This window comes from Mandrillus leucophaeus, unplaced genomic scaffold (genome assembly GCF_000951045.1).
Source record: "Mandrillus leucophaeus isolate KB7577 unplaced genomic scaffold, Mleu.le_1.0 Scaffold104, whole genome shotgun sequence".
Taxonomy (NCBI): domain Eukaryota; kingdom Metazoa; phylum Chordata; class Mammalia; order Primates; family Cercopithecidae; genus Mandrillus; species Mandrillus leucophaeus.
The window spans coordinates 2,070,202-2,085,625 of NW_012098543.1; the positions used below are offsets into that span (position 1 = coordinate 2,070,202).

Genomic DNA, 15,424 nt, shown 5'->3' on the forward strand with positions numbered 1-15,424 from the left:
AAAAAAAAAAAAAAAAGAAATCTGATAATGGCTTTTAGTCAATACGAACATGTGGGCCAGAGAGCATATATCACATTTGTTTTGTTTTTATTGTGCAATTTGTTTTATACAATGTTTTCTCTGATCTCAGTGTATAAAATTTCCCAGTACTCATTGTATATTTTATATTTTATGCGTAGTGAACTAGGTAACTATGGGGAATGCATATATATAAAATTGCTGTATTGCCTGGCTGTTACAAAAGTGTAGTTGAGACATCATAATTGCGCTTTACTATGCTATTAGTCAATTCTTTATTTATTTATGTACTTATTTTGGAGACAGAGTCTTGCCCTGTCACCCAGGCTGGAGTGCAATGGCACGATCTCAGCTCACTGCAACATCCGCCTCCTGGGTTCAAACAATTCTTTTGCCTCAGCCTCCAGAGTAGCTGAGATTATAGGTGCCCGCCACCATGCCCAGCTGATTTTTTTGTATTCTTAGTAGAGATGGGGTTTCCCCAGATGGCCAGACTGTTCTCGAACTCCTGACCTCGTGATCCACTTGCCTTGGCCTCCCAAAGTGCTTGGATTACAGGTGTGAGCCACTGTGCCTGCCGTTAGTCAATTGTTATTTCTTAAAATGCTGTGTATTTTGTTTTGTTTTGTTTTGTTTTTTGAGATGGAATCGTGCTCTGTCGCCCAGGCTGGAGAGCAGTGGTGTGATCTCAGCTCACTGCAAGCTCCACCTTCTGGGTTCAGGCCATTCTCCTGCCTCAGCCTCCAGAGTTGCTGGGACTACAGGTGCCCGCCACCACACCCAGCTAATTTTTTTGTATTTTTTTAGTAGTGACGGGGTTTCAGCATGTTAGCCAGGATGGTCTCAATCTCTTGACCTCATGATTCGCTACCTCGGCCTCCAAAAGTGCCAGGATTACAGGTGTGAGCCACCGCGCCCAGCCAAATGCTGTGTATTTCCTTGACCTCATACATCAGAAGGTAGTGATCTTAACATGTATTTCAGTTCTGATGTTGCGTGCTGGTGGTTAAGTAGAAGTTGTGGATTTTTTCTTAAGAGGAATTGTTTAGAATTCTGCAGCCTGTATAAATGTACTCATTTACTTGCTGGTTTTATCATGGGTTCCAATATTTTATTAATTAATTTTTATAATTTTATATATGGCTTTTTGGTATGTGGTATGCAATATAACTGACACACTCCACTCGTTAAAGTCACAAAGTGCCACCGGGTGCAGTGACTCACACTGGTAATCCCAGAACTTTGGGAAGCTGAGGCGGGTGGATTACTTGAGGTCAGGAGTTTGAGACCAGCCTGGCCAACATGGTGGCCAACATGGTGAAACCCCATCTTTATTAAAAACACAAAAATTTGCCAGGCATAGTGGTGCATGCCTGTAATCCCAGGTACTCAGGAGTCTGAGGCAGGAGAATCACCTCCACCCAGGAGGCAGAGGTTGCAGTGAGCTGAGATCGCACCATGGCACTCCAAGCTGGAGTGAAAGACCCTGTCTCAAAAAAATAAATATACAAAAAATTTAAAAGCGCCTGTTTTGTGTGGATATAGGTAATTTTATGACATTTATTCAGAAAAATATTGTATTAACTATTTTTTCTTTTTTTTCTTTTTTTTTTTTTTGAGGCGGAGTCTCACTTTGTCACCCAGGCTGGAGTGCAGTGGTGTGATCTCAGCTCACTGCAACCTCTGCCTCCTGATTCAAGTGATTCTTGTGCCTCAGCCTCCCAAGTAGCTGTGACTGCAGGCGCGGACCACCATACTTGGCTAATTTTTGTAATCTTTTCTTATCTTCTCAGTGCTATAATTGTTTGATAGTACAGAATTTCCATTGCTTTTGGTTATTCTTATATGAGCTTGTTGTGGATTATTTACCAATATTATATATTGTGTGGGGTTTTTTTTTTGTAGCATTTATTTGTATACAGTGAATATGCTTTAAATGTGAAGAATACATATTTTTCTCTTCGTTGATGTGACAGTGATATGTTTCTTGCAAATTGTGATAGACTTTAGGGTCACAGTGGAAAAATACTCCTCACTTTAGGCTTACACGTGTTTGTGCCCTGTCAGTGTTTTGTCATGATACAGAAAATAGACTTCCATAGAATTGATTTGAAGGACATATAATTGCCCTTTATTTATTAAAGAATCTTACTCCTTTTGTGTTCCTATACTTTGAAGATCATGTTTGGGAAGTTCAAAATAAGTCTTGTTTTTTGTGTCATATTTACACACTCCAGTATGATTTGCCATCTAGACTTAATTGGAAACCTGTTGGTGTTTATATTTTGTAGATATCTCTTCCAAATGCATGATGAAGGAGGTCTTGTCAACAGGGCAAGGCAATATAGAAGTGTTCTACCCAGGGACATTGCAAAGACCTGAAAGTCATCACATTGGAGATTTTTGCTTCCAGGACATTGAAAAAGAAATTCATGACATTGAGTTTCAGTGTCAAGAAGATGAAAGAAGTGGCCATGAAGCACCCATGACAAAAATTAAAATCTTGACTGGTAGTACAGACCAATATGATCAAAAGCATGCTGGAAACAAGCCTATTAACTATCAGCTTGGATCAAGTTTTCATTCACATCTGCCTGAATTGCACATATTTCAGATCAAAGGCAAAATTGCTAGTCAACTTGAGAAGTCTACCAGTGATGCTCCCTCGGTTTCAGCATCCCAAAGAATTTCTTGTAGGCCCCAAACCCAGATTTCTAATAACTATAGGAATAATTTCTTGAATTCTTCATTACTCACACAAGAACAGGAAGTACACATGACAGAAACATCTTTCCAATGTAATGAGAGTGGCAAAACCTTTAATTGTAGCTCACTGTTAAGGAAACACCAGACAATCCATTTAGGAGACAAACCATATAAATGTGATCTATGTGGCAAGCTCTTTAATCATAAGCAGTACCTTGCATGCCATCAGAGATGCCACACAGGTGAGAAACCTTACAAGTGTAATGAATGTGGCAAGTCCTTCAGTCAGGTGTCATCCCTTACATGCCATCGTAGACTTCATACTGGAGTAAAACCTTACAAGTGTAATGAGTGTGGCAAGATCTTTGGTCAAAATTCAGCCCTTGTAATTCATAAGGCAATTCATACTGGAGAGAAACCTTACAAGTGTAATGAATGTGATAAGGCTTTTAATCAACAATCAAACTTTGCACGTCATCATAGAATTCATACTGGAGAGAAACCTTACAAATGTGAAGAATGTGACAAAGTTTTCAGTCACAAATCAACCCTTGAGACACATAAGAGAATTCACACTGGAGAGAAACCGTACAAATGTAAGGTTTGTGACACAGCTTTCACGTGGCATTCACAGCTGGCACGACATACCAGAATTCACACTGGAGAGAAAACTTACAAGTGTAATGAGTGTGGCAAGACTTTCAGTCACAAGTCCTCCCTTGTATGCCATCGAAGACTTCATGCCAGAGAGAAATCTTACAAATGTGAGGTTTGTGACAAGGCTTTCATGCGGAATTCACAACTGGCAAGACATACTAGAATTCACCCTGGAGAAAAACCTTACAAGTGTCGTGAATGTGGCAAGACCTTTGGTCAAAATTCAGATCTTTTAATTCATAAATCAATTCACACTGGAGCGCACCCTTACAAATGTGAAGAATGTGAAAAAGTTTTCAGTCGCCAGTCAAGCCTTGAGACACATAAGGTAGTTCATACTGGAGAGAAACCATACAAATGTAAGGTTTGTGACAAGGCTTTCGCGTGTCATTCCTATCTGGCAAAACATACTAGAATTCATAGTGGAGAGAAACCTTACAAGTGTAATGAGTGCGGCAAGACCTTCAGTCACAGGTCATACCTTGTATGCCATCGTAGAGTTCATAGTGGTGAGAAACCTTATAAGTGTAATGAGTGCGACAAGACCTTCAGTCGCAGGTCATCCCTTCATTGCCATCGTAGACTTCATAGTGGTGAGAAGCCTTACAAGTGTAATGAGTGTGGCAATACCTTCCGTCACTGGCCATCCCTTATATACCATCGTAGACTTCATACTGGAGAGAAATCTTACAAATGTACTGTTTGTGACAAGGCTTTCGTGCGTAATTCACTCCTGGCAAGACATACTAGAATTCACACTGCAGAGAAACCTTACAAGTGTAATGAATGTGGGAAGGTTTTTAATCAACAATCACACCTTTCACGTCATCATAGAATTCATACTGGAGAGAAACCTTAGAAATGTGAAGCGTGTGACAAAGTTTTCAGTTGGAAATCACACCTTAAAAGACAGAATTCATACTGGAGAGAAGCCATACAAATGTAAGGTTTGTCACAAGACTTTTGCGAGTGATTCACTCTGGCACAACATACTGGAATTCACACTGGAGAGAAACAAGTGTAATGAGTGTGGCAAAGCCTTTAGTGGACAGTCAACACTTATTCCCCATCAGGCAGTTCATGGTATGGGGAAATTTGACTAATGTAATAATTCTCACAGTCTTCAGTAACGCTAAAACCATTGCAAATCATTTGAGAACCCATAATGAAGGGATATCTTACAAGTATAATAAATGTGGTAAAGTTTTCAGACATCGTTTGTACATTGCAGTTCATTGGCAAACTCATACTGGAGAGAAACCTTACAAAGGTCATGACTGTGGCAAGGTCTTCAGTCAAGCTTCATCCTATGCAAAACATAGGAGAATTCATACAGGAGAGAAAGCTCACAAGTGTGGTGATTGTGGCAGAGCCTTTACTTCATGTTCACACCTCATTAGACATCAGAGAATCCATACTGGACAGAAATCTTACAAACGTCATAAGTGTGGCAAGGTCTTTAGTCCGAGGTCACTCCTTACAGAACATGAGAAAATTCATTTTTGAGATAACTGTTCCCAATGAAATAAGTATAGCAAACCATCAGGCATTAATTGACATTAGAGTCAATTCAGCATTGACTCGAGTTTCTGTTGACTTAACATTGAGTTCAAGCCTTAATTGACATTAAAGTGTTTGTGTTAAGAGGATTGGGCCAGGTGTGGTGGCTCAGGCCTGTTGTGCCAGCACATTGGGAGGCCAAGGCAGGTAGATTACTTGAGGTCGGGAGTTTGAAACCAGCATGGCCCACACATGTTAGCCACTTGTCTCAGCCTGTTTTTTGTTTCTGATTGTCTATTATTATTATTATTATTGGAGATAGTACTTTTTAAAGAGATAGTACTTCTTTGAGATAGTACTTTTTAAAAGGAGTATCAGCTGGGTGTGGTGGCTCACGCCTGTAATCCCAGCACTTTGGGAAGGCGGGCGGATCATGAGGTCAGTAGATTGAGACCATCCTGGCTAACACGGTGAAACCCCGTCTCTACTTAAAAAAATACAAAAAAACCCAGCCAGGCGAGGTGGCAGGCACCTGCAGTCCCAGCTACTTGGGAGGCTGCGGCAAGAGAATGGCGTGAACCTGGGAGGTGGAGCTTGCAGTGAGCTGAGATCCGGCCACTGCACTCCAGCCTGGGCGAAAGAGCGAGACTCCGTCTCAAAAAAAAAAAGAAAAGAAAAAAAATACAAAAAATTAGCCTGGCGTGGTGGTGCGCGCCTGTAGTCCTAGCTACTGGGGAGTCTGAGGCAGGAGAATGGCGTGAACCCGGGAAGCGGAGCTTGTAGTGAGCTGAGATCACGCCATTGCACTCCAGCCTGGGAGACAGAGCCAGACTCCGTCTCAAAAAAGAAAAAAGAAGCAGCAAGGGTAATACATAGGGGAGCAGCAAGCAAGTTCTTATTACTAGCAATATATCTACAATGACGGTTTTAAATCCTGCTGTAGCTGGAAACTATTTTCTAAATAAAGACCTAGGATCAAACTCGTGCTCAGGCTGTACAGGCACATGTGAAAACTTTGTCATGTCCTTGACTATGTTTTTAACTACGAGTCCTTGATCATTTATTTGTAGGCAGCAATTGGTTAAGTTAAATTTTTTACAGACTCCTCCTTCAGCTGCCAGCAAGTAGTCTAAGGTCAGTCTATTCTGATAGATAGCATTCTTCATTTGGGCTTCCTGCCAAGCTAAAACAGTCAAAGCTCTGCCAGTTTCATTAGTAATTATTTTTAAGATGGCAGGCAACTGTATGATCCGATTGAGCAAGTAGATGGGGGTTCAGTATCTTCATAAGCCGTCTTGTGCCCATGTGGCAGGCTTATAATACTGTGTGATCCTTTCAGAGGGCCACTCATTATCTTTCCAGTTTCCTATAACTATGCTTCTCTTTTCTCGGGAGGCATAGACAAGGAAGCCTAGGAGCTCACTTGTTTTTGCGGGTAATAAAAAAAAGGACAGCTTAAGAGTGCCAGTAACACAACTGCCTGCCTATTTATTAGGTAACCAAATGTGGGCTCTGTGCCTACATATCCAGTATAGTCCAGCAGGGCCGTCCAGTCCTGATGAGATTCTGGATAAGCCCAGGCAGTTTTTAACTTAGAAAATTTACTAAATGGGTTCTTTTCAGTGTGGTTTAGGCCCCACAAAATAATTGTCTTTGTTGTGCTGTTGTACAACTTCTGTCCTATACAATTAAGATTTCATACTGGGATGATAAAGTTTTTTCCTCCTGTAGCTATACAGTATTGTTCAATAATTGAGGTTTTTAGGACCTATAAGTTGCTAGCTTAGGCCTTCTGAACTGGAATTACATCAGGAGCTGGATCAGTGGGCACCAACTCTTGGGCTTCCGAAGGCCATTGGTCTCTGATAGTGGTTCCTCCACATACATAAGAAGTAACATTGAGGGAATGAGCTACATTTTCTGCTAATTGGAGCAACAATTTTTTTGTCTTTTTCAGAAATTCTGGTTCTGGTAGATTCAGCTCATCAAAAAAGGTTTGAAACACTGGTTCGGGAGAGCTCTTGTGAACCTCCCTTTGGAATAAAATGACAACTTGGGGGGTTTAACCTTGTCCCATCAATTCAGGGTTACAAGTTCTCCTTTTTTCTAATGGGGATCTAGGGGATGGGTGGTTATTAGTTCCAGTGGGTTACAGTGACCGGCAGCACAAGAGGGGTTGGCGGGGATCTAGGGGATGGGTGATTATGAGTTCCGGTGGGTTACAGTGACCGGCGGCACAGGAGGGGTTGGTGGGGATCTAGGGGATGGGTGATTATTAGTTCCAGTGGGTTACAGTGACCGGCGGCACAGGGGGGGTTGGCGGGGATCTAGGGGATGGGTGATTATGAGTTCCAGTGGGTTACAGTGACCGGCAGCACAGGAGGGGTTGGCGGGGATCTAGGGGATGGGTGATTATGAGTTCTAGTGGGTTACAGTGACCGGCAGCACAGGAGGGGTTGGCTTCCTCCTTCTGAAGGTGAACCGGGTCCTTTTTGTTCTTTTTCTAAGTAGCCTAAATAACACATGGCTAACAGGCACAATTTTCACAAACTTCTGACTCATGACAAACATATTTATTTTCTATTCTGTAGCTTCTTTCCTAATTAAGAGAACCACATCCTGTTCCTAGCTTGTTACTACTAATGGCTGCACAAGCATCAAACCTTAAAGTTTCTTGTTTGGGGATTCCTTTTTCTTCTGTTCTAGTTATTGTTTTACTTGTATCACCGAGGAAAAGGCCAGTTCTTAATCTTATTTCAAAAACGGTGGCTGCAGGGGGCTCAGATGGATTATAACACACATCAGGTTGGTCATTCCTCAGGCTACATATCTTGTACTGAGTGGCACTATACAAACAAGTTTCTTTTAAGGTTCCTACACATTTATAATAACCATAGAACAGAAAGATTGCTTTAATTTGCTGTCCTACTTCAGTGACCTGATGAATACACTGGCAACAGTCTCCAGTTTGAGTAAGGTCAGTTGAATCCTTTACCGTATAATCTAAAATTTAAGGCCGGTTGTGGTGGCTCAAGCCTGTAATCCCAGCACTTTGGGAGGCCCAGGCGGGTGGATCACGAGGTCAGGAGATCGAGACCATCCTGGCTAACATGGAGAAACCCTGTCTCTACTAAAAAATACAGAAAAACTAGCCGGGCGAGGTGGCAGCTGCCTGTAGTCCCAGCTACTCAGGAGGCTGAGGCAGGAAAATGGCATAAACCCGGGAGGCGGAGCTTGCAGTGAGCCTAGATCCGGCCACTGCACTCCAGCCTGGGCGACAGAGCGAGACTTGTCTCAAAAAAAAAAAAAAAAAAAAAAAAAATTTAAAGTGTAGAGTGTTAGATTAAGTTGCATCAGAGGAGTGGTACACTCCTTACGGTCTCCCTCTTCTTTTTGTTTAATCAATAGAGTTTTGAGTGTTCTATTAGTTCTTTCAACTATGGCCTGTCCTTGGGAATTATAAGGAATTCCTGTGTATGTGTAATTTTCCGCTGATTTAAGAATTTTTGGAAAGCTTCACTTCAGTATCCTCATCCATTGTCAATTTTAATTTTTTTTTTTTTTTTTTTGGAACTCCCATGACAGCAAAACAAGATGATAAATGTTTTTTAACATGGGAAGTGCTTTCTCCTGTCTGGCAAGTTGCCCATATGAAATGTGAATAAGTATCAACTGTTACATGGACACATGATAATCTTCCAAATGAAGGCACATGCGTGACATCCGTTTGCCATAACGCATTATGACATACACCTCTGGGATTGACTCCTGCCTTTTGAGTGGACAGCTGTAGGACCTGACACTGGGTTCAATGTTGTACAATATTTTTTGCCTGTTTCCATGTGACATTAAATTTGTTTTTTATTTTTATTTTTAAATTTTTTTTTTGAGACAGAGTTTCACTCTTTTTGCCCAGGCTGGAGTACAATGGCACAATCTCGGCTCACCGCAACCTCTGCCTCCCAGGTTCCAGCAATTCTCCTGCCTCAGCCTTCTGAGTAGCTGGGATTACAGGCATGCATCACCATGCTCGGCTAATTTTGTATTTTTAGTAGAGACAGGGTTTCTCCATGTTGAGGCTGGTCTTGAACTCCTGACCTCAGGTGATCCACCCACCTTGGCCTCCCAAAGTGCTGAGATTACAGGCATGAGCCACTGGGCCTGGAAAATTTGTTTTTTTAATCCTGCTGCATTTACATGAGTCAAAGCATGAGGTTCTTGTGCTTTTGTGAATGCAGATGATACCAGTAAGTCAGCTTGTTCATTTGCTTTAGTTGAAGGCCCTGGTAAATTAGTGTGTGCTCCAATATGAGTAACATAAAACAGGAAATTTCTTTTTCTTACAGTTTGCTGTAATAAATTGAACAGCTGGTTTAACTGATCATCCATGCTATATTTAATTAGAGCTGTCTCAACATCCCTTGTAGTCTGTACTACATATGCAGAATCTGATACAATATTAATAGGTTGATTGAAATCTTGTAACACTGCGATGACTGCAACCAACTCTGCTTTTTGAGCCGATTGATACTGAGATTTGATGACTCGCTCTTTTAGGCCTCTGTAAGCCACTTTTCCATTACTGGAACCATCAGCAAATACTGTCAGAGCATTTTCTAAAAGTTTATGTCTGGTAATTTTAGGTAAAATCCAAGTAGTCAATTTTAAAAACTGGAAGATTTTTGTTTTTGGGTAATGATTATCAATAATTCCCACAAAATCAGCAAGCTCAATCTGCCATGCACCAGAATTGATAAAGGCTTGTCTAACCTGTTCCTTGTTTAAAGGAACAACGATCTTTTCTGGGTCATTTCCACGCAATTTTATTATTCATAATCTTGCCTGACCAATTAATGCAGCTCTTTGATCCAAGTGCAATGTAAAAGTCTTAATTGTACTGTGAGGAAAATTTTTCAAAATCCTGCTCCGCCAGAGGAATGGTAAAAAAGCAATCTTTCTGATCAATTATATTTAAAGGCCAGTTGGGATCATGGCCGGAGAGGGCAACCCGGTTGGAGAGGCCCCATGGGTTGAATTATGGCATTTACGGCTCCTAAGTCAGTTAACATTCGCCATCTGCCGGATTTTTTCTGAATTACAAACAGGAGAATTCCAAGGTGAGAATGAAGGCTCAATACAGAGTAGTATTGCCTCCAGCATATCACACCTCCAGCCACAGGGTGGTTTTCTCCTATCTGAGAATAGAACCAATGGGAATGGTCGGCTTTACACCAAGACATTCCATTCCCAGGACTTGCGGGAGACAGAAGCCTTCCTCTTATCTCAACTGCAAAGAGGCCTCCCTCTTTCACTACTCCTCCTCAGCACAGACCCTTCAAGGGTGTCGGACTGGTGGATGGTAAGGTCTTTCCTTTCCCAGGAGGCCATATCTCAGGCTGTCTCAGTGGGGGGAAACCTTGGACAATACCCAGGCTTTCTTTGGCAGAGTTCCCTGTGGTTTTCCACAGTGCATTGTGTCCCTGGTTAATCGAGAATGGAGAATGGCGGTGACTTTTACCAAGCACACTGCCTGCAAACATATTGTTAACAAGGCACATCCTGGCCAGGCATGGTGGCTCACGCCTGTAATCCAAGCACTTTGGGAGGCTGAGGCGTTCGGATCACAACGTCAGGAGTGCCAGACCAGCCTGACCAAGATGGTGAAACCCCATCTCTGCCAAAAGTGCAGAAATTAACCAGCTGTGGTGGCGAGCACCTGTAATCCCAGATACTCAGGAGACTGAGGCAGGAGAATCTCTTGAACCCTGGTGGCAGAGGTTGTAGTGAGCCGAGATCACACCACTGCACTCCTGTCTGGGCCACAAAATGAGACTGCACCTCGAAAAACCAAAACCAAAAAAAAAAAAAAAACCCGAAAAACAAGAAACAAAAAAGGGCACATCCTGCACAGCCCTAAATCCATTAAATTTTGATTCATTATAGCACATGTTTCTGTGAGCACAGGGTTGGGGCTAAAGTTACAGGTTAACAGTATCTCAAAGCAGAAATAATTTTTCTTAGTACAGATCAAAATGGAGTTTCTTATATCTTCCTTTTCTACATAGACACAGTAACAATCTGATCTGTCTTTCTTTTCCCCACAATCCAGGCACAGTACCTTTCCTTAAACTCATTCATGATACAGAATCCTTTGCTCACACGTTGTTTCCCTGCTGACCTTCTCCCCACCATCACCCTGTTACCCTGCTGCACTCCCCTTGCCAAGAGAGTAAAAATAGTGATCAACAAATACTGAGGGAACTCAGAGACCAGCGCCGGTGGGGGTCCTCGCATGCTGTGTGTGCCCGTCCCCTGGGCCCACTGTTCTTTCTCTATACTTTGTCTCTGTGTCTTATTTCTTTTCTCAGTCTCTCATCTCCACCTGATGAGAAATATCCACAGGTGTGGAGGGGCTGGCCCCCTTTATTTTTCACATATAGGATTGATTTCTAAAGACTAATGTTACATGAGGAAACAGCTCAGAGGAGGAAAGAAAAAGAGCCAGGCCTGGCTCTTCCTCCAGTGAAGTCATCTTCCTCGGTGGATTAATCTGTTTCTTTCCTTTCTGAAATGCCAGATATTGTAGTAGCCAGTCTTTTCTGAGTCTGAGGCAGTCTGCCTGACACGCTCACTCCCACTCACCCATGCCTGCCCTCAGTTCCTCTCACCTGCTCTGAGATTCCATCCCCTGTGACCCGGTGACAAGAACTTCTTAAGAGGCTGCACTGGGCACGGTCCTGGGAAGGGCTCACACCCAGACATGGATGGACACTGGGTGTGGGCCCCCTAGTGTCAGTGCTATTGAGGAGCCTGGATTGTTCAGGGGCCACATCTGGATGTCAGCAATTTGTGGACCAGATCAGAGAAACAATATGTGAAGTGCATACGTTATTGTGCACAGATATCTGGTCAATTCTGAAAAAGGAGACCAATAAGGGGAGATATTTTGTATCTGATTTGGTAATGCATTTCAAGCCACACTTTGGGGGCGGGGTCTGGTTAGACGGCGTGGGGCGGGTGGGGACTGGGGTGGGGCAAAAGGTAGGAGGCTGCCTGGAGGCTGGGCTGGACAGCGGGACGGGGTGTGGCCAGAGGCTTATTTTTGTCTTGGGGCCTGGGCTTGAAATGGGGTGTTGTTCTTCAGGGCGGGGCCTGGCGGCGATGGGTCGGGGCTCTCTCCTCAGCTGGGTCCATGATGTGAGCTGCTGTCATCCTCTTCACCTCCAGGACTGGATCCCCCGGGTTCTGATTGGTGAATTGTTGTTGGTGTGCCCTGATATTACCCCTAATATCACAGGGATACTTCCTGCCCATTTTAAGTTAGCATTTCCAACAATCGAAGGTAAAACATTTTGTAGTGGGCCACCCGTACTGAACGCTGAATCTTTTTTTCTCTGAAGTTGAAAATGGTTTTAAGGCAAAGCGCCTTTTTCGAGCAGGTAGAGTCGCGCGTCCTGCAGGCGGAGCGAGTTCCCCTCAGGCTGGGGCAGGACTGGGGACAGGGGCAGGTACCACGGTAAAGGGGTGGAGTGGGGCGCTGCTTACAACCGGGACTGACAATTAGAATGGCTTAGTAAACTAAGCAAAGTCCTGGGTTGTTTGAGTGGATAATGGACACTGAAAGGTGACGTGGAAAACTGCCTATTACACTATACCCACCGTTTATTTAGTCTTAGGAAGACTAAGCATCCCCAGCAGTAAGACCTCCTGAGATCCTTGTCCCTTCTTACGGAGTGATAAAGTAACCTTCTTTGAAGTGTATCAATCCGTCACCAATCAAGTTGCTGCAGCCTGTGCACTGGTCTTGAATGGAAAATGTGGTGATTCTGCTAAAGCTTCTCTGTCTTTCCCTGTGTGTGAAACCTTAACGTCTCTACTTGGGAACGCTGATCCCGTTTATTTGGAGTTGATGTTGCCATCTGGCTTTCTTCAAGTGTTGTGTTCACATTAACTCTATACTTAATCATATATTTTAAATTTTATTATTTACCACTGACTTCAGTTTCTGTCAGATTGTAGGAGCCTCACCAGAGAGGGCACCTCTCACCATGTTGTAAAACTCACACTTGTCAAAAAGACATGGGTTAGGGTTACTCCCCCTCCCTCAGGATGAAGCTACTTAGCTGACACAGATGGTCACCTCCATTACCAAGTAGAGCCAGGATGAACTACGTGTGACCAAGGGTGTTGTCAAGTCCTCTTGCCTGAGGACTGATTAGTGTTTATCTTGAAAACATGTACTTAATGGGTTGTACAGAACAGTGAAGTTTCTTTCTCTCTTTTCAACCTCTTAGCTGTTTGCCTCTATTTCCCATCACATTCTGGTCTAAGGCTTATTTATTAATAAAACTGTTTTCATTTCTTTCTCTGTTATTGTCATGGAGATGATTTCTCATTTGGGAGAAGATTTTTTGGTTTTCAATTATACTTTGTCAACATTTAAAAAGCGAAGTAAAGAATATTTCTTGGGCCAGGCATGGTGGCTCATGCCTGTAATTCCAGCACTTTGGGAGGCCGAGGCAGGCAAATAACTTGAAGTGAGGAGTTCGATACCGGCCTGGTCACCATGGTGAAACCCCGTCTCTACCAACAATACAAACGTTAGCCGGCATAGTGGCGCGCGCCTGTAACGCCAGCTGCTCCCGAGGCTGAGGCAGGAGAATCGCTTGAACCCAGGAGGCAGAGGCTGCACTGAGTCGAGATCTCGCCACTGCACTCCAGCCTGGGCGACAGAGAAATACTCTGTCTCAAAAGAAAGAAAAAAAGGGAAAGCAAAAAGTAAATAATAATAGTAAAAGAAAGTAATAGATCTCTTCCACAAATGTGCTGGGACAACTAACTGGATATCCACATGGAAAAGAATAATGATGGATCTGTACGTCACACCATCAAAAATTTTATTTAACAAAAAAAAATTTTTTTTTTTTAAAGAGAAAGAGAGACAAGCAAGGGAGACATGCTGCAGTGGGTGTTACTTGTCGCTCAGGCTGGCTTGGAACCCCAGGCTCAGCGATTCTCCCTCTGCTGCTTCCTGAGTAGCTGGGACCTCAGGCTCCCTCCCCAGCGCCTCTCCTGTCTTTAAGCAGCAGGTGGTGACCTCACTCCTCCCTGGCCTGAGCACTCCGTCCCGCACCCCAGGCGGTGGCCCTAGGGAAGTCTCTGAAGCTGAGCACAGGGTGGACTCTCCCTCCAAGTGAATGGACAATAGAAAGGGAGAGGATATCTGTTCTGTTCTGTGGGCCGTCACCATGACATCGTACGTGCTGCCCAGGCAGGGCTTTGCATTTCACATTCTAGTTTGCATCCCGGTTCCAGACAATTCCAGGGCTTTTGAATCATGCTTCAGACTTTCTGGCGCTCTAACCTCCAAAACCTGAAAACAGAGAGGCTGGGAGGGAGACTGAGAGATGCGCAGGTACCGCCCTGCCCCGCCCTCTGCCTGTTCTAAAGAACAAGGTCTCTCCGCCTCCCGCCCCGCCCCAATCTCGCCCAGGCCCCGCCCACCTCCTCCCACCTCCCACCCAAGCCTGGCTTCCGTCCCACTTGGGTGAAGATGAACGCAAACCCGGAAGTCGATCGGGTGGAATGAAGGTCACATCGCCGCAGTGAGTTTTGCTCTGTGTTCGGTTAAGTCTGCGCTTCCCAGGTCCCCGTCGCTTCTTTCCCCGGGACTTGGGGTCCCCACAGACCTGGAAATTCTCACCCATCTTCCTTCGCCCAGAGAAAATTGAGACATCCCCGTGAGAGCCCGGGGGTCTTTAAACTCTTTTGGGTTTAAAGTCGCCCTGAAGCTGGTCCTGTCCCCAGTCTTTCTGCTATAGGGCAATGTATACACTTTCTATTGCGTAGTTTTCCTGCTCAAAAGTTTGTTCTGACTCCTCCCTCCCCGGGCTTATTAAAGTCCTCACCCGGGAAGTGGATTCTTGCCAGAGGCGCGCCTCCCAGCCTCCCTCTCGTGGGCTCCTGGAGCGCCGCACTGCGGCCCCTGTCCCGGGGAGGCCCAGTCCTCTGCCGGGTCCTGGGATCCTGCAGACCCCATCCTGGTCCTAAGGCGCCGTCCTCCCTGACTTCCCTTCTCATGCCAGGGCCTGTTGCTTCCCAGGTCTCCCCTCCGCAGTCACGACTTCCATTGAGTGCCGAGACCAGCTCGGTCAGGGAGACCCTAACCCAGTGGCTCTAGAGGAATTAAAGACACACACACACAGAAATATAGAGGTGTGAAGCGGGAAATCAGGAGTCTCACAGCCTTCAGAGCTGAGAACTTGAAACAGAGATTTACGCACGTATTTATTAGCAACAAGCCAGTCATTAGTGTTGTTTCTATAGATTTTAGATTAAAAGTATCTCTTATGGGAAAGGAAGGGATGACCTGAAATAGAGGGATGGGTCTGGCTAATTATCTACAGCAGGAGCATGTCCTTAAGGCACAGAATGCTCATGCTATTGTTAGTGGCTTAAGAATGCCTTTAAGCGGTTTTCCACCCTGGGTGGGTCAGGTGTTCCTTGCCCTCATTCCGGTAAACCCACAACCTTCCAGCGTGGG

At 44.2% G+C, this 15,424-nt stretch overlaps 1 protein-coding gene across 1 annotated transcript in view; it reads left to right on the plus strand.

Annotated features, from left to right (window-relative positions):
- The window catches only part of LOC105539523 (zinc finger protein 600-like), a 79,483-nt gene that overhangs the window by 54,861 nt on the left and 9,198 nt on the right, over positions 1-15,424 (plus strand). The window contains 6 exon segments of the mRNA XM_011979837.1: positions 2,310-4,290; positions 4,292-4,356; positions 4,359-4,395; positions 4,397-4,485; positions 4,553-5,173; positions 7,624-7,629. Of these exon segments, the coding sequence (XP_011835227.1) occupies positions 2,310-4,290; positions 4,292-4,356; positions 4,359-4,395; positions 4,397-4,485; positions 4,553-4,887 (2,507 nt within the window). The 3' untranslated portion in view covers positions 4,888-5,173; positions 7,624-7,629.